Source organism: Piliocolobus tephrosceles, chromosome 20 (assembly GCF_002776525.5).
Source record: "Piliocolobus tephrosceles isolate RC106 chromosome 20, ASM277652v3, whole genome shotgun sequence".
Classification (NCBI taxonomy): domain Eukaryota; kingdom Metazoa; phylum Chordata; class Mammalia; order Primates; family Cercopithecidae; genus Piliocolobus; species Piliocolobus tephrosceles.
This window is the reverse complement of record NC_045453.1, coordinates 57,877,845-57,897,227: the sequence shown is the minus strand read 5'-3', so window position 1 is coordinate 57,897,227 and position 19,383 is coordinate 57,877,845. Positions and strand designations below refer to the sequence as shown.

The window sequence follows — 19,383 nt, the reverse complement described above, 5'->3', positions numbered from 1 at the left end:
CCCTAACTCCTCAGCATTGCCTGTGAGCTCACGAAGCAGCTTTCAGACCACAGACTGGCTTCCCATCAAGCTCATTTATTGTCATAAATACATTGGCTTGTTGATGGTTAAGTTATATATCCCACTAAAAATTAGCACATTGGCTGTGGGCTTACAAACTTTACTTCCTAGTGAGTTAGGAAGTCCATGTCAGCTTATATGAGACTGGCCACCAGATCTGCTTTCTGGACCTGTAATACTGAAGAATAGATAAATGACTGGCTGGGGGAAAGTTCACTGAGCAAATAATACTGCACAGAGTCTTTTGGGATGCAGCTAGCCAGGGATTTCCTGGTGTCCCCCTTTCCTTTTCACAGCTGTCTTTCAAAATCCTAAACATTTGACCAGGGCTGTGGCTCATGCCTGTAATGCCAGCACTTTGGGAGGATGAAGCAGGTGGATCACCTGAGGTCAGGAGTTCTAGACCAGCCTGGCCAACATGGCGAAACCCTGTCTCCATTAAAAATACAAAATTAGCCAGGTATAGTCCCAGCTACTTGGAAGGCTGAGGCAGGAGAATTGCCTGAACCCTAGAGGGGGAGGTTGCAGTGAGCCGAGATTGGGCCACGGCACTCCAGTCTGGAAGACAAAGTGAGACTCCATCTCAAAAAAAGAAAAGCAAAACTCAAACCCAAAAACCTAAGCATTTGGTCAGTCTGGGAAGATATCCTTGAGGCAGATGGCTTCTGGGATAACTTGTTTTTGCTAGGTTCTTGGTGAGAGGGGGACCTCTTAGCTTATGTTGCTTACAAATTAGGTAACTGGATACAGGCTTGAAATGTGTGATGGCATGTGTAGCAGACACCAGGAATGCCTACCTGAAATCTATTCTCTGTTTCTTCTTGCTGTCAGAATCCTGATTTTGGTAATGATCCTCAATCATCCTAAAGCGAGGGTTGACAAACTTTTTCTGTAAAGGGCAAGAGAATAAAATTTAGGCTTTGTGAGCCGAGAGGCAAACTTGAGAATATTATGTAGTAATGTTCGTTTAATTTTTGTGTGTCATGAAATATTATTCTTTTGACTTTCCCCTCCAATCATTTAAAAATGTAAAATTCAGGCCAGGTGCAGTGGCTCACGCCTGTAATTCCAGCACTTTGGGAGGCCGAGGTGGGTGGATCACGAGGTCAGCAGATTGAGACCAGCCTGCACTTCAACCTGGGTGACAGAGCGAGACTCCATCACAAAACAAAACAAAACAAAAAATGTAAAACTCATTCTTAGTTGGTAGTGGGCTGAGTTTGGCCTGCAACATTTTCGCACCCCTGCTCTAAGCCAACCACACCGTCATGTTTCTCACTTTACCAGTCTCCTGGGGAGAGTGGTCATGCCACCCAGTTCTGGCTCATAAGACCCTGGGTGGAGGTATGCAGAGAGATGATTCTAGGCAAGCTTTTGCTTTCTTGATAAAAGGAGGTGGATGCAACAGCCCAGATCCTTCTCCTCTCTCTGCCTTGAACAAGAACATGAGGATCACGATGGGGCAACGAAGAGGTCAGAAGCCAACACACTACAGAATAAGAAGCAGTTAGGAAGAATTTGGGTCCAGCTGGGTGAGGTGACTCACGCTTGTAATCCCAGCACTTTGGGAGGCCGAGGTGGGTGGATCACTTGAGGTCAGAAGTTCGAGACCAGCCTGGCCAACATGGTGAAACCCTGTCTCTACTAAAAATACAAAATTGGCTTGGCGCGGTGGCTCACGCCTATAATCTCAGCACTTTGGGAGGCCGAGGAGGGCAGATCACAAGGTCAGGAGATCGAGACCATCCTGGCTAACACGGTGAAACCCTGTCTCTACTAAAAACAAAAAATTAGCTGGGCGTGGTGGTGGCCGCCTGTAGTCCCAGCTACTTGGGAGGCTGAGGCAGGAGAATGGCATGAACCCGGGAGGCGGAGCTGTCAGTGAGCTGAGATCATGCCACTGCACTCCAGCCTGGGTGACAGAGCAAGACTCTGTCGCAAAAAAAAAAAAAAAATTAGCCAGGTGTGGTGGTTCATGTCTGTAATCCCAGCTACTTGAAAGGCTGAGGCAAGAGAATCGCTTGAATTTGGGAGGCAGAGGTTGCAGTGAGCCGAGATGGCGCCACTGCACTCTAGCCTGGGCAACAGAGCAAGACTCTGTCTCAAAAAAAAAAAAAAAAAAAAAAAAAAAAAACAAACTTTGGTTCTTGACTGGCAATACCAGCAACCACCTGTCCTATAACTTGTCAAGTGAGAAAAATAATGCCCCAGGTTTATGCAGCTATTGATCCACTTCCTTATTGCTTGCAGCTGTGCTCTTAGCTGATCTGGTGTGCTAGGGATGTCATCATTATCTGCCCCGTCCCCACCCTCAGATGCTGGTGCCCAGACGGCTGTGTTTTGCCCCACATGATCCATCTCGCTCCCATGTGCCCGCTCTCACTGTTCAGACCTGACCCAAAGTTAGCCAATCCATAGGTTGGCCAGTGACCAATGACCTTTGTGGCTTGGCTCAGTGGATGAATGGGACCGAGCTGATTCCCTCTCTTAGGAAAAGGAACTGAGATTTCTTTTTTGGGTTCTGGCAGGACAGAAAGAGGTGGACCAAAACAAAATGGTGTAGTCACATGAATGGTGAATCCTGGAAGAAACATTCATAAATGTCATGGCTGAGGTGTCTGCAAATGCTTCTGATGCATCCTTACCTCCAACTCCTGGCTCTGAAAGTTCAGCCTGTTGTGGCCCTAGCTCCTGGATTTCTTCTTGGTTCCAAGCATATCCCGCAAGTTCCACTTAGTTCCTCCCCAGACCACAGCAATTTTAGAATGTAGGCTGGCGTCCTGCTCAGCATTCCCTTTGTTTCACTGCTTCCCAAAAGGGTTGGGGATTGGGGAAGGGAAGAAAGTCCTGGCCAGACCCTTGACAGCAGTGCAATGCTGCCCAAAGGCCCCAGCACCACTTGGGCCCAGTGAGCACTGGTCCACTGGGCTCCCCAGAGAGCCATTCTGAGCAGAGAGGCTGCGGGACCAGTTTACCCTTTACAAGCATCTGGTTTTATGCTTTCCTGAAGCCACAAAAAAAAAAAAAAAAAAAAAAAAAAAAAAAAAAAAAAAAAGGAAATTTTTTTCGAGGTGGATGGTGAACATGCAACCCCTGTGGGTGTAGTAGGATATGGGAATAGAAACAGGGTCAGGAGGTCTCTGAGGAGTTAAAGCTCTGACAGGTCACTGAGGGAGGGTGACTGAGGTCCCAAAACTTTCTCCAGGACCTGTCAGCACCCATTGGAGGAGGGACTAAGGGTCTGGCTTGCAGCATGACAGTGAGGAGCCTTTGGGGGCAGGGTAGGGCTCCAGATGGGAGGGTTAGGTGACCTGGAGGGCGCGTGGAGCCCATGTTCCTGCCAAAGTCCAGGGCGCAGCTGGTTCCTTGCAGCCTCTAGTCCCCAGAGGACTGGTGGGACTAGTGGGGGTGAGGGCCTTGCAAGGTTGGTGATGGTGAGCCAGCCGCCAGACGGGCAACAGGGCAGTGTCCCAGAGAAGGGTCAGTGGGCCAACTCCCCAGATCCAGTATTTAGTAAACACTTAAGCCCAACCCCAAGTAGCCCTGGGGACAGAGCCCTCTCCCCTGTGGTGGATGCAGGTGCAGATTCTATCGCAACCCAGGATGACTGGGTGTGAGCTACGAGGGAGGCTGCAAGAAGTGCAGGGCTTGGCAGGGGATCTGTGTATGGCAGGAGGAAGATGAAGACTCTGGAAGATAGGGAGTGGAAAGGGCCAGCAGGGTCAGGGGCATCATCATGCCCAAAGAGAGTAGAGGAGATAGGAGATGCTACAGTAGGCGAGTGGCCTTGGGGCTTGTATTTGGGGTGTGTGGGGGTCACCCAGGGGAAGGATGAGCACTAACATCTGGAGCTAGAGAGCCTCTTGGGAGTCCTTTCTGTACAAGTGGTCATTGAGATGACATGGAGTGGATGAAATTGTGTGAAGAATTGAGAAAAGAGGAATAAAACCCCGGGGAGCATTTCAGAGTGGAGAGAGAAGCCTGTGCAGGAGGCGGAGGGAGAGTAGGGTCAGCAGGTCAGAAGAGATCCCAGAGGCATGGCTCAGAGGCAGGGAGGGAACATTCCAGGAATCGGGGGTGGCCACCAGTGTGGACTGCAGCAGAGAAGGAGGGGAGGAGACCAGGGAAATGGAAGGTCCCAGGTGACTTGCAAAAGCAGCCCTGGGGATGCTGGGGACAGAGGTCCCGGGAAGAGTGTGGGAAGAAAGCAAGGTGGGCAGTGACAGCCCAGCTGGAGAGGGAGGGCAGACTGGAGCTGGGGTCCTTGAGTGGGAAGCAGGAATGAGGCTCTTTAAGGATGGGAGGTGGGCACTTGGGTGAATGCTAGTGTCCTCGGAGGCTTGCTTCTGTCCCTGTCACATCTCACAGGACCATCCCTTTCTCATTCACAAACTCCCTCAGGCCTCACCCCATCCCTTGAGGATCATGTAAAGAAATTCCTACTCGCTGGAGACAATGGCCCCATTTTTTTTTTTTTTTTCCCCCCACAGGCATCTCAGGGACAGTCTTTCTAATCGGATGTGTGGGCCCGGCTGGGGATCTGAGCTACCTGAGGACCCAGCAAATGGTACAGTGAATGCACTTCTTTCAGATGGTCCCCAAATCACTAGCAAGAGGCTGCCTCCTCCAGAAGGGCTGTTGTTATTTTTTCCCATCCTCTTGGCCACCCTATGACCCTTTGCCATGTCCCAGAACCAAATTCAGCAGCACAGTGCTTTACTGATGATTAGAACAAGGTACCTGGATGCCCTTGCTGTGGTGTGGTCTCTCTGGGGGCTCTGAAGCCCTCCTGCACCTCCTGTAGGCTCACAGCCTGGTGCAGGGATACAGGAGGAGGTAGCTGTATCTGGGGTTCCTGTGTCCCAGAGACAGGCTGAGGTTCAAACATCAGACATATTTTCCAGATTGATTACCATGCCTAGAGCAAGTACAGGGCAAGCTGCTGGCCTTCCTGCCTCCACTCCCACTCGGTTAACTGGGGCAGGGAGGCCCACAAATCCTCCTGATGAAGGTTCCATTCCCACCCTCCCCTTTTGCCCCACTGTTGACTTTCTGTGGGATCAGCTGCCCTGGCCTGTGCGACTGTCAGAGGTGCTGGAACCAAAGTGACTCCATCTTAAATAGGGGCTGGGTAATATGAGGCTGAGACCTACTGGGCTGCATTCCCAGGAGATTAGGCATTCTTAGTCACAGGAAGAGACAGGAGGTCGACACAAAATACAAGTCATAAAGACCTTGCTGATAAAACAGGTTGCAGGAAAGAATCCGACCGAAACTCACCAAAACCACGATGGCGAAGAAAGTGACCTCTGATCGTCCTCACTGCTCATTACATGCTAATTATAACATATCAGCTGGTTAAAACACACTCCCACCAGCACCATGAGAGTTTGTAAATGCCATGGCAACGCAAGGAAGTTACCCTATACAGTCTGTAAAGGGAAGAAACCATCGGTTCTGGGAATTACCCACCCCTTTCCTGGAAAACTCGTGAATAGTCCACCACTTGTTTAGCATATAATCAAGAAGTAAAAGTAAGTATGAGCCGCTGAGCAGCCCATGCTGCTGCTCTGCCTATGGAGTAGCCACTTTTATTCCTTTTTTCTTTTTTTCTGAGATGGAGTTGACCAGGTTGGAGTGCAATGGTATTATCTTGGCTCACTGCAACCTCTGCCTCCTGGGTTCAAGCGATTTTTCTGCCTCAGTCTTCTGTGTAGCTGGGATTATAGGTGCCTGCCACCACACCCGGCTAATTTTTTGTATTTTTAGTAGAGACAGGGTTTCACCATGTTGGCCAGGCTTGTCTCGAACTCCTGACCTCAGGTGATTCACCCACCTCGGTCTCTCAAAGTGCTGGGATTACAGGTATAAGCCACCGTGCCCAGCCTATTCCTTTATTTTCTTAATAAACTTGCCTTCACTTTACTTTATGGACTTGCCCTGAATTCTTTCTTGTGCAAGACCCAAGAACCCGCTCTTGGGGTCTCGATAGGGACCCCTTTCTGGTAACATGACCAACTTTCATTCTGCTTAGAGACCCTCTGCAAACCCAAGGCGGCTGTTGAAAGAGGTCTTGCTCTTCCCTGTCCCAGAGGCCAATGTTCAATTCTTTGACACTGCGGTCTGCCCCCTTACTGACCACTGATTTGACAGATGGCCCCTACCTCTGCCAGAAGACAGTGAGGGCTGTCTCCTGGTGTCCCCAGCTTTGGGGCAGCCAATGTGCTGCAAAGCAGAGCCCTCTTTGGAGTATGCAACATTCTGTCAGCACCCAACATGCTCCCAGCCATAAACTTCCCTTCCTGTGCCTCCAGGGAGGCCAGGCCTGAAAGCCCAGAACCTGCTGTAGACTCACGGTGTGAAATGTCTGCTTCCAGGCCGTAATACTGGCTGCCTTTTTAACTCTGTAAAACTTGGGTGAGATGCCTGAAATTTTGGGTGACCTTTCAGATAGACTACCTGCCTAGTAAAGAATGGAAACTTTGGTCTCAAAATATTGGTTTATGTGGCCCCAGCAGCTGGGTCATCCAGTTCAGAGCACCCCAGACACCCCAGTGTATTGTCTAACTCACTGTCCTCCCAAGGGTCCATTGGGCCACAACCATCACCGCCATGCTGGTCGGATGTATGTGGTTGATACGATCCAGCTGAAGACTGAAATGCCTGCAGTCTCGTGGGAATGTGACAAGTAGGAATATGACATCTTACTCAAAGCTAACAAGCGTGGTTCCTAGGTATGGGCTCTTTTCCTAACCATGTACAGCTATCTACTTGGGCTTGTATATCTTTTCATGTAAAGTTATGTTTCACCCATTTACCTGATGGCCGCCTTCCTCATTGAGGCCCTCAGAGCATCACATAAGCATCTGGGGAGACTGACAAAGGGACAATCTGTGCTTAGGATTACTATTTGGTTCACAAGATTGATTATGTGAGTTTTAAAACCTAACAACCCCCTCCAGGTCCTTTGGTCATGCTAAAACTCCCAACAGACAGCAGCCATCAGTTAAGGAGTCAGTTAAGTTGAAACTAGAAAGGCGAATGTAGACCCAATCTATTCCGTTGCGGATCTTTAGTTCTTGACAGACTTTAGGGGAAAAAAGTAGTTTTTTTTTTTTTTGTTTTTTTTTTTTTAATGGGTTATGAGCTAAAGAGGGACAGTTTGCACAGTTTGGACAAAATAGAAGTACTCTTACCAATAAATATGTCTCAAAATGACAAATAAAGCTCTCCAATTGGTGGCTCGCAATCCCAGCAAGAAGTGATGGGCACAGGCACGATGAGCTATGTACAGAGTGTAAACAGTAAGGCCCTTGAGGGGAAGTAATAAGGGCTAGGGCCAGGTGATGGGGTGTGCACGGAGGAGCCTGGGTGGCGAAGAGTGGGTCCATGGATAAATACAACAGGCTTGTATGACGGCCATACAATCTACCACCAAAGCTTGTGTGGTGGTGGTAGGTCCACTGGGTTCCTCCAGTCGGCAGTAAGAAGGAGAAATTTGTCCATTGAGGAGCCCTGGTCCCACTGACTTTTTCCCTAAGGGAAGCACTGGGGTAGCCGGCCAAAGCTTCTGTGCCCATTCCCCAGAAGAGGAGGGGCAGGCCTTCCTGGCCATGCCTGGGGCTGTCTACTCAGGGTTCAGGGCATGGAGGATGGGGCAGTGTTTCTCAAATAGGGATTGGGAGCAAATGGCCCCACGGAGCCCGCAGCCCCTCCCTTCTAAGAAAAGAGTTCTGGGCACCTGGGACCAGCAGGGGGCTCCATGACTTTTCACCTTTCAAGGGCTCCAGTCTCAAGCTCCACCCAGTTCCTAAGGGATGCCACAGAGCAGCTGCCCTGATCAGTTTCCGGGTCTCCGATTTGCACGGAGTCTCTTAGAAAAACGCCAGCCTCCCTCTCTAGTCCCCCTTACCCCCAAGCCCAGCACACTCCGCCGCCTAGCTCTGGGGTCCTTAAATATCAGTCTCCCGCAGGTTACTGTAGTCGGCCAATTCGTAGGCCTGGCAGGCGGCGCCCTCGGCCACCTCGTGGGGGACGCCTAGGGACACGGCCTCCACCTCTGAGCGCTGGGAGCACGCTGCCTCTGCGCGCTGCCCGCCCCCGGCGCGGATCTTGTGCGACAGGCTGGAGACTTTGGCGCGCAGCTGGGTGGTGGGTCTCCGGAGAGGCCCCAGCAGCCTCCACTCGCGGAAGGCGCTGGGTGGCTTTCGACGACTGGCCACCGGAGCCTGCATCTCCGGCGTGCCTGGGGGGTCGGGGTCGGGGAGCGCGGTGAGGGCCAGCGGCGCTCCGGGAGGCGCGTCGCCCGAGCTCCGGGTGCAATCCTGGCGCAGGCCGCTGGTGGAGGCCCGCCAGTGGTGGCCGTAGACACGCCAGAGAGGGCGGCGGCGCCGGCGACGACGGCACTGGCAGCGCAGGAGACGGAGGAAGGCGCGCTTGAACTCGCGGCTGGAACAGGGGTAGATGAGAGGGTTCACGCAGCTGTTGAAGTAGCCGAGCCAGAAGATGACCTTGAAGACGCCCTCCGATGGCTTCAGCTGCGGGAACAAGGAGCCTGTAGGGAGCAGAGACTGATACTGGTTAGCTGCTTGGGGAGGGGGAGGCCAGGCGGCTCTGGGCGCAAAGGGGAGATCCTTCAGTAGCCTTGGCTGAGTCATTGACTAGGAGTTCTCAAGGGATCCGTGCTGTAAATCAGGAGGTCCATGAACTTGGATAGAGAAAAATAATAATTGTTTTCACTCACCTCTACCTGATATTGAAGATTACCTTCAATGAATGTAGGCAACAAACCAGAGTAGTTAGACAAAACCAAGTGCAATTGCTGTTTTTGTAGCTCAAAACCGGTTCAATATTGGCAGTTTCGTATTATGAGACAAAGTAACAAACATAGCCATGTTTGCTCATTTCTGCGTGCCAGCATAATTTCACAAAGTCCCCGACTCTGTGACAAAGTACGGCTCTCTGGAAAGATGCGTTGAAGATAAAATAGGATAGAACATATGCCCCCGCCTCCCTGCCACATCTCTTGTCTGAGTCACTATATTCCTGAAATGATAAATGACCCTAGTTCTTGCCTCTTCCTACACAGAAGATAATGTCTGACTAGGTTAGTAATTACGCTGCTATGAACAGATATACTCTTACACCCAAAACTCAATATAATTCTGCTTTAATAGAACTTCTGAACAAGTTCAATATAATTTTGTACATATGGAACCCCCCACCACCTATATATAAACAGTGGATTAAAATACTGTGCTGGAGCAGTCTGATATAACCTTTCTGAAGGGCTGGGCTACAGGGCTTAGTCTATAGTCCTCAATAATACTTCTAAATAAAACTAATGTTAATTTTTAAAAGCTTTTTTCTTTAATTGATAATATGATTCAAACGAATATTAGCAGTCCCCACAGATATTTTCCTATCACTTTCAGTTGTTGCAGATGTTTTGAAATACTCTCTATGCTCACTTTTGGGAAGTGACAGTCATTAAAATGCACCACAGATCTGGTTTTTTTTTTTTTTTAGACCCACAGAGTCAATTTATTTGTGATAAAGGTACAAAGATAATTCAGTAGAGAAAGGGTAGTCTATTCATTTGTCTTTTCAACAAATGATCCTAGAACAATTGAACTAGATCTTGTTATGTAATACTTTAATGCAGAAGCATATTCATTACCAAGTCATGCATTTCCTGTAAAAATATTTTGACGGCTTTTCCAATAACATCAGTTTCATTTGTAATCTTTTGTATTTTGTTTTATGCTTTTGAAAGCGTGACTCTGAGAAGGGACCCATATGCTTCCCCAGGTGCTTAAGTAGTCTGCAACAAAAAGGGGTAAGAACCTTCAAATTAAGTGTTGGCCAAGGTTTGCTCCCTTCCAGGTGCTGTGCTGGGTTCACACACATGAGGAGGCATTACACATGGCCCTTATTTCCTAGCTAGTATGTGAATCAATATCTTTGAGATGCAGGTGGGGTGATGATGGTGGTGCTCAGTGTAGACAGTCCCTGACTTTTGATGGTTTGACTTAATTTTTTGACTTTACAATGGTGCAGAAGTGATATGCGTTCAGTAGAAACCATACTTCAAGTACCCAACCAACCATCCTGTTTTTCACTTTCAATATAGTAGTTAATAAATTACATGACATATGCAACACTTTATTATAAAATAGGTTTTGTGCTAGGTGATTTTGCCCAACTGTAGGTGAATATAAGTGTTCTGAGTGTGTTTAAGATAGACTAGGGTAAGCTATGATGTTCGGTAAGTTATATGTATTAAATGCATTTTGACCTATGATATTTTCAATTTACGACAGGTTTAACAGGACATAACCCCCATTGTAGCTCCCCATTGCCGCTCTGTGTGCATGTAGGGTGGCAGCCACAGGCTCAGAGACAGCTTAGGGGTTTTAGAGGATGTACAAGAGTCAGCCAGGATGAGGCAGGGCAGAGGGTATTACAGGTGGAAGGGACAGGTGGGCAAGAAAATACCAAGTTTGGGTCCTGGGAATATCCTATAGCATAAACTCAGAAAATCTCATTTGGGACAAATAGTGAAGGGGCTTACATGCTGTGAAGTTCAGCTTTTATTTTGTGGATGCTTACAAGCCATGAATATTTTTAAGCAGGTGAGAGAGAGAGCCTGGAATTAAGCCTCCATAAACACACTGCTCATGGGCTGTTGAAATGCAGGGCAATGGGGCTGTTCCAGTGGAATTGGTCAGGAAAGGCTACCGGGATGGTTTTGAAAATGGATAGTGCCAGGCAGGATGGGGCAGGGACACTAGGATCTGAGTTGTGCCAGGAAGACCCTCCTTTCCACAAACATCTCCCCTGACATCCCTACCATGGACCCAGAAAAGGTCATTTTTCCAGAAAGGCACATGACCAAATGCAAAGGTACGAACCAGGCAGCAGAGGCCACTTTTTCATCCTCACCCTCAGCAGCAGCAGGGGCAAGAGAGCAGGGGCCAGGGGTATTCCCTCCTGGATAGAGGCTGCAGATGCCTGTGAGACCAAGCAGGCCAGGGGTGGGGGGGTCCTTGACAAATTATGGGACCTTCTCTCTCTTCCTCTTGCCTTCAAAGAAAAAAGAGCAGGGATCCCTACTGAGGAGGCAGAGGCACCATTCCCCTCTCTTCGACCTGGGGATTATTAACTTTACTGATCACTCCTCCTCCCACTATACAGGGACAGTTTCTGGTGCTAAGAGACACCGCAGGGGAAGAGGAGGGTCTCATAGCATCATGGCACAGGCTTCTCAAACCTTGGTCATATGGCCCTGAGCAACTTATGTGGCCATCTAAGTTTTTTTTTTTTTTTTTTGATGGAGTCTCGCTCTGTCGCCCAGGCTGGAGGACACTGGTGCGATCTCGGCTCACTGCAATCTCCACCTCCTGGGTTCAAGCAATCCTCCTGCCTCAGCCTCCTGAGTAGCTGGGACACACCACCATGCCTGGGTAATTTTTGTATTTTTAGTGGAGTCGGGGTTTCACCATGTTGGTCAGGCTGGTCTCCAACTCCTGGCCTTGTGATCTGCCTGCCTCAGTCTCCCAAAGTGCTGGGATTACAAGTGTGAGTCACTGTGCCTGGCCCATCTAAGTCTTACTTTCCTTTTAATATTATTTTTCTAGAAGGAATTTTGTGAAGATTCATATATTTTAGGTCCCAGCACTTAGCAGGTTCTTAAAAAGTATTGGTACCTATTACTTTTTTTTTTTTTTTGAGACAGGGTTTCTCTCCCATCGCCCAGGCTGGACTTCGGTGGCACGCTCTTGGCTCATTACAACCTCCTCCTCCTAGACTGAAGCGATCCCCCTGCCTCGGCCTCCTGAGTAGCTGGGACTACAGGCGTGCACCATCACACCCGGCTAATTTTTGTATTTATAGTAGTGTTTTGCCATATTGGCCAGGCTGGTCTTGAACCACTGACCTCAAGTGATCTGCCTGCCTCAGCCTTCCAAAGTGCTGGGATTACAGGTGTGAGCCACTGTGCCTGGCCTATTAGTATCTATTACTTACCCCCATTTCTGTGGCTTTTGAGTGAGGAGACCTCAGATCTGGGAAGGGACCCAGTTTCTAGCTCTGGAGAGTGGCCAGAAACAGCAACTGAGACCTAGTGGGTTTAGGGGCCACTGGTGCAACAGTTAGGATGTGTGAAGGAGATTATTCTCCCTGGGAGAGGGGTTGGGCCGTCCCTGGAATGTGGGGGCCACTAGTGTTGACCTTAGCCTCCAGGAAAGTGGCCCTCAAGAACAGCATTGCTCAATGGCTGCGAAGTAAGACAGAGTGCTGAAAATAGCCTTCTGACTCAGGCTACAATTCTTTTATATTTAGCCCAGGATGACAAATCAGTGGACTATGCTTTTCAGTGGTGAGCCTGAAGCTGGCCAAAGGGCATTATTATTTGCATGGTTTTTATTCAGACTGGTGGGCAACATGGTATACTGTGGTATGGCCAGGTCACATAAACATTAATGTGGTAATTTATGCTCAATCAACCTGAAGTCTGCTGTGAGCAGGGAAGTCCTTACACGAGAAGGAGCTGTAATACAAACTCAGCCTTTAACCCTCAAGGTTTTCCCACTGTATCCTGTTGAGGTTTTGTCTTACTTTGGGCTCTCCCAGAGCAGACTGACAAGAATAGAAATACAAGTTGTTAATTTGGGAGGTAAATAAAACAGCTTGAGTGGAGTGGGAAAAAGAGACAGGGAAGAGAAGGAAGCCAATAAAATGTGTATTATCAAGTTATTGATCACTATGGGCAATGGGGTAGCTCTGGGTAGCTATGAAGAGGACAAACCTCAGTGTGCTCACACCAGTAGGGTAAGGGAGGTGGGGTATTTATACGCCCATTCCCATCAGTCATTGTTTGGGCTGCTCCCTCTGGGTGTTAATTTTCCATACTTTCTGTCTGCCACATGAGTGTGCAGAGAAGTCCCTGGGCAAAGAAATGCAGGCAGGTGCTTCAACAGAATTTGGCCCTCATGCACTAAAGCTCTGGGGGAGATGGGTGGGGAACCAGTGGCATCTGCCACAACTTTGTTTTACGTGCTCTCTGCCCACTGCATGTAGACATGTTGCCTGGAAATACAAACAATCTGTGCGTTGGGCTCCGGATTCCACAGGCAGTGGCTCTCAAGAGACTTCTCCTGTTCCGCTCACAGATGGCAGGTCTGAACTTCACACCCGCCTCTGCCCACAGTGCTCCAATCCACCACCTACACCTCCCTGCACTTGCCCACTCTCTTGGCTGCACCCCTCAGCATTCTCTCATGGGCCCACAGCCTCATGCAGGGATCTCTGGGAGTCAGAAGGACAACTGGGCATTTCCTTCGCTGTGGCATACCATGAGTGTGAAATGGGCAACTGCCCCAAGACCCCTGAGCATGGGCACGTGGCTCACGGGCCTTGTTCTCTTGTGGCTCCAGTGTCTCTCTGCAGTCCTCTGTCTTCATGTGCAACAGCCAAGTGGCCATGCTGAGTCATGCTGCACTCTGGCCACAAGGGGCTCCCCAGTTTTGCCTCTGGGCTCTTGCACATGATTATCCTGGAATGCCCTTCCTCTATATCTGGTAGTTCCAGCTCCAGTGGCACCTCCTTCTGGAAGTCTCTCTTACGCCACCCGCTCCTGACCCAGCTGAGCTATTTTACTCCTCTCCTACCCGCAGAACATCACACTCCCTTTTAAGTGCCTAGAGCATTGTAGGTAATGATCAATTTCCTGTCTATTTCACCTGTAAAGGCTAAGCTCCCCCTACCATGCTTGGCATCTAGTAGGTATTTGATACATTCTTGGACTCTTTTCTGTGTATGGCATCTTGCAGCTCATCCATCACCAACTCCTGTTGGCTCCTAAGTCCCCTCTACTTTGTATCACCTTCGTGTTACTACCTTAGTCCGGGCTACCATCATTGTCTACCTGCAGTGCCTCTCCTTCCTTCCTTCTCTTCCTCCCTTCCTCCCTTTTTTTTTTTTTTTTTTGACATGGGGGTTTCACCATGTTGGCCAGGCTGGTCTCCAACTCTTGACCTCAGGTGATCCGCCTCAGCCTCAGCCTCCCAAAGTGCTGGGATTGCAGGCATGAGCCACTGCTCCGGGCCCCTGTAGTGCCTTTCTAAGCAGGCTTACTGCTCCTGCCTTGTGCCCCCAAAGCTTGCTCTCTATACACAGCTGGGGATCCTTTTAAAATACAAGCCTGAACATTTCATTTCTTCACTTAAAACCCATTAGCCACTGAGTGCAACTTCCTGTCTTCTCTCTCTCTTCCTTATCTGTACTTTGACCTCCTGCCAACTCCTTGGATTCCTGCTGTCATCTCCTTCTCTGCTTAGCTGAGACTCCTACTTGCCAGCACCTCAACTGCTCTCTTTTCCACCACCCCACCTCCTCATCCTTCTGGATGTAGGGAGACTCATCCAGCCAGATCCTGACTGTGGAGCAATTTAACCGCTCCCTGAACACGCTTGGGGTCTCCAACCTCAGCTCTATGGCCCATATTTCCAGTGGTCTAGGCTCCTGTCCTCTGCCAGTTCTCTCCCTTTTCCTGTACTGGCTCTTTACTGCATTGCAGGTAGATAATGATGGGAGTGTTGATCAAGGTAAGGAGATGGCACAAAGTTGGGGGGATTTGGCAGCCAAAAGGAGTTGGTAATGGATGAGGTGCAAGATGTGATACAAACAGAAGAGTCCAAGAATATATGAGGTACCTACGACGTGCCAAGCATGGTGTGGGGAGCTTAGCCTTAAAAGGCGAAATAGAGAGGAAACATAGAGTTACCTACAGTCTAGCCTTTCCTATACCAAATCTTTACCCCTCTCTCCAAGCCTTGCAGCCTGCCCCTTCCTTCTTCTCCGGAGCAGTTAGTCTTACCTCCTGTTTCACAGGGAAAGCAGAGGCCACAAAAACTAGGCACTCGCCCCGCCTTCCTCACCTCTCATCTTCTTTGGTAAGGAAGGGAAATCTCCTCCCACCCAAGGTTAGTGTCCCTACTTGTATGGTGGAGTCTTCGATCCTTAAGCCACCCATGAGCCTGCCTTGGTTATAGCTGCTGGCTCTCTGCTGGCTCCCTGGTTACCACCTTGTTCTCTCCACCTCTCCAGCCCTCACCTACAGTCTCCTCGTCCCCACCTGACCTCACTCTTTGCTCTGATGCTTTACCCCACATGTTCCACCCCTCCCAGGCCTTCAACCTGCGGACACTGCCCTCATCCTCCTGGGTGCCGCTCATCTCATCTGTGGCTTCCAGGATGACAGCCTCTTAGTTTTTCCTACTCCTTGTCAGTTTCCTTGCTGCTCCTTCCTCACATCCTCACTGCTAAAATGTAGGAGTGCCTCATTTAGTCTTGCAGCTTCCTGTCTTTGCATTCTCCTGTCAATGTCATCCAGGTTCATGGTGTTACATATTGACTTTACAGCTCAGACCTCTCTCCTTAATTCCAGACTCATAGATCCAGCTGCCTCCTAGACATCTCCATTTGGGTGTCTAGTGGATCTCACACTTATCCTGTCCTCATGAAGCTTACATTTCATTGGGGAAGACAGGAAATAAACAGGATAAACAAGGAAAATGTAAAGGTATCAAAGGGTAAAGGTATACTAGGAGAAAGAAATGAAGTGGGAAGGAAGATAGGAGGTGAATGTGCCTGTGATATGTGGCTGGGAGTGGTGGTATAAATTCTGGATAAGGTGGCCAGGAAAGTCCTGATGAGAATGTGACGTTTGAGTAAAGAGCTGAATGAAGTGAGTGAATGAGGTATATGGAGATCTGGGGAGGAACATTCCAGCAGAGGAAATAGCAAGTGCAAAGGCCCTGAGGTGGCCCTGGTATGTTTGCAGAATGATGACAAGGTTGGTGTGAACAGAATGCAGTGACTGAGGGCAGAGAGGAAGCAGACGAGGTTAGAACTCAACCACCCACCCTCAATGTGCCCTCCCACCCTGTCTGAGACACCATCATCACTTCCCATGATGAATCCAGTAGCCCCCTCACTGCTTGTGCCCCTGCCCCCTGAATCTTTTCTCAACCTGGCAGTTAGAAAGATTTAAAAGACTGGTCATGTCACTCCTCTGCTCAGAACCCTCCAACAGCTCATCTGCCTTCTCCTGGCAAGAGCCTATGACCTACACAGCTCAACATGTGCCCCCAAATCTCTCCTCTCCTCTCCTTCCCCTGTCTACTCTGTTCCAGCCACACTGCCTTCCCTGTTGCTTTTTGGACATGCCAGATGCACACCCACCTTGGCCCTCTGCACGTTTTCCCCAGAATTTTCTTCCTCCAATATGCACGTGATTCACACCCTCACCTTTGTGATGAGATCATGCTGACTTCCTCTTTATAATTGCAATATCCCCCAACTCTGTGCTCCCTGCCTGGCTCAGCTTGCTCTGTTGTGCCTCATGGTACTTGTCACCCTGTGTCCTATTTGAGTCATGATTCATATGTCTGTTGTCTATCTCCCTGCAATGAACATCCCTGGGGTGGGGCTGGGGTCTGTTTTGCTTGGTGCTGCATTCCCATTGCCAAGAAGACCTCAGAGGCATATCAAGCACACAGCAGGTGCACAATACTTGCTGAGTTTGCTGAATGAATCCCTCCTCTGTATCCTACACATCCAACTGGTCACCACGTCCTGTGCGGTAGTGTCCTTTTTCGCAGGTCCCCCGCACTTCACCATGTTCGTTAAGCCTTGGCTTGCTCTGTCATTTCATTTTGCTTAGGTGGCGGCAGCAGCCCCTGACAGCCCCTGGTCTCACAGCCCATGGCCTCAACCCATATCCTTTCCACTCTGCACACAGCTGCTGGGAGACTTTTCCTTAAAAGCTGGTTTCTCTCCTTTCCCTTCTGAAAACTGTCAGTGGCTTCCGGTGGCTCAGAGGAATCAATCGAAACATGTTGCTGCCCACAAGGAAACACAACGTTTCTAGGGCTAGTGCTGTCTTTGTCCTGTCTTCCCCCAAATTCAGCCACGTTAAGCCCCAAGCAGATCCTCCCACACAGCTGGGCTCCTTCTGCCTTTCTGCCAGGACTTGCTGCTCCCAGGAGCCTCCTCCCCAAGTCCCTGCAGCCCCAGGTCAGATGTCTCCCCACCCAGCCTGGCTCAGCTGTCCTTTCCCATGCAACTACAGGTTCAATCAATTTGCTATTGCTCCATCTACTCTATGTGACTCTTGGTTTCTTGAAGGCAGGGATGGGATTACCCTTCCTTCCTTCCTTCCTTCCTTCCTTCCTTCCTTCCTTCCTTCCTTCCTTTTCTTTTTTAAGTTTTTAGAGACTGGGTCTTGCTGTCACCCAGGTTGGAGTGTAGTGGTGCAATCACGGCTCACTGAACTCCTGGGCTCAAGTGAGCCTCTTGCCTCAGCCTTCCAATTAGTTGGGACTACACGCACGTGCCATTGCACCTGGCTAATTGTTATTATTATTATTATTATTATTATTATTATTATTATTTTGTAAAGACAGGGTCTTGCTATGTTTCCTAGGCTAGTCTTGAAACCCTGGCCTCAAGTGATCCTCCTGCCTCAGCCTCCCAAAGTGCTGGGATTCCAGGAGTAAGACACCGTGTCTGGCCTGAAAAATTTTCTAAAAGGCATGTTTTTGCACTGTCCAATATGTTTTTCTTTTTATCCCAGCCTCTAGCACAAGTGCCTGACTCAAACGAAGCAGGGACTCTGAAATATCTGTTGAATGAACAAGTAAATGGCACTTGAATAGGTGGCCTCTAATGTGCAGAGGAAGGAAAAGGGAGCTGATGCTTTCCAAATGTTCAGTACCTTCTAGGCACCGTGCTGGGCCTTTTATGTAGTTCTCAATGAATCCTCGTGGCATCCGGCTTTGCAGAACGATTCTAGTTACCCAGAGAGCAAGTAGCCCTTAGGGTCAGGACATGTATCTGAGTTGGTCTAGTCCTGAAGCTCCTGGTCCTCTCCTGACATCACTTAAACATAGAAACAGAACTCCCCTGGGGCTTCCAGGGGCACTGGGGTCAGGAGGCACAGCCACTCCCTTTGTTCTTCCTGGCAGCTGCCCCACCAGCGGTGAGCCCATCCCACCTCTGGATTTTCTCTCTCTTTCTTCCTTTCTTCTTCCTTTCCGCGCCCCCCCCCCCTCCCTCCCTTCTCTCTTTTTGTCTTTTTTTTTTTTTTTTTTTTGACAGAGTATTGCTCTCTTGCCCAGGCTAGAGTGCAATGGCGTGATCCCGGCTCACTGCAACCTCTGCCTCCCAGGTTCAAGCAACTCTCCTGCCTCAGCCTCCCAAGTAGCTGGGAAAACAGGCGCCCATTACCACACCCGGCTAATTTTTTGTATTTTCAGTAGAGATGGGGCTTTGCCATGTTGGCCAGGTTGGTCTTGAACTCCTGACTTCAGGTGATCCACCCGCCTCGGCCTCCTAAAATGCTGGGATTACAGGCATGAGCCACCGCGCCTGGCAGCCTCTGGGTTTTCACAAGGCTGGTCTATCGAGGAGGCTAGTCCTCCTCCTCTCTCCATGGGGGCGTTTCCCCTGGAGCTCAGCCTCCGCTCAGCCTAGAACCTTCTTCAAGGGTGTTCCCGTGGTTTCCTGCTCTGCTGGGGTTTGAGGGGGTGATAGTGGCTTCTGGAGCGTGTGTGCTTGGAGCACGCTTCATTCTGCTTTCACCAGGCCATGTGGCATTTGCTGGCCTGCATGTCCTCAAGGGTGCCTTGCAGGGCCTGCCACATCAGGCTCAGCTCCATGTCCATCCATCCAGACTGCTCAGAAGGCTTGGGGTGGGGCTTGCTAGCTGGAGAGAGTATCAGAATGACCCCAGACTCCTGGGAGAACCCCAGAGAGCTACTTGGCCATCTCTTTCACCTCCTTCAAGTCTTTGCTCACAAAGTCTCTTTTAGGCTTGAAGTCAGGTACTGTTGGTGACCTGCCCAGGGCCCCCCAGGTGCTGTGTTTGCTGTCAAAGGCTGGCCATTGTGCCTTCTCTGGACAACTGCCCTCAGTCAGTGGGAGCTGCTTCAACTGGATCCATGACACCTGCTTCCCAAGGGGACAGCCTGTAGCCAATGACAGCCAATGTGGTGATAGAGAAGGCTGGGTGCCTTGCCTCAGCACAGTCCTGTTCTGCCTTTCTTGCACCAGGGATCCCTGTGGGGTTGGGCTAAGGCCAAGCTTTGCCTCATCCACATCCTGGCTTTAGCTCTTCCCCTCTGGCTTCCTGCCCTCCCTCACAGGTGTCTCCTGAAATCCCTCTTACAAAAAATTCCTAACTGGGCACAGTGGTGCATGTCTGTAGTCCCAGCTACTTGGGAGGCTGAGGCGAGAGGACTGCTTAAGCCCAGGAGTGCA

The 19,383-nt window shown here is 49.7% G+C and overlaps 1 protein-coding gene and 1 pseudogene across 2 annotated transcripts in view; both read right to left on the bottom strand.

Annotated features, from left to right (window-relative positions):
* LOC111546505 overlaps positions 1–6,674 on the bottom strand; it is a 28,576-nt pseudogene extending 21,902 nt beyond the window's left edge. The window contains exon 1 of the transcript XR_004228637.1: positions 6,633–6,674. The product of XR_004228637.1 is annotated as a 60S acidic ribosomal protein P2 pseudogene (transcript). The remainder of the gene's footprint in view (positions 1–6,632) is intronic.
* Positions 6,675–7,096: 422 nt separating this feature from the next.
* ADRA1D (adrenoceptor alpha 1D) overlaps positions 7,097–19,383 on the bottom strand; it is a 28,425-nt gene continuing 16,138 nt past the window's right edge. The window contains exon 2 of the mRNA XM_023217971.3: positions 7,097–8,614. Within this exon, the coding sequence (XP_023073739.2) occupies positions 8,013–8,614 (602 nt within the window). The 3' untranslated portion in view covers positions 7,097–8,012. The remainder of the gene's footprint in view (positions 8,615–19,383) is intronic.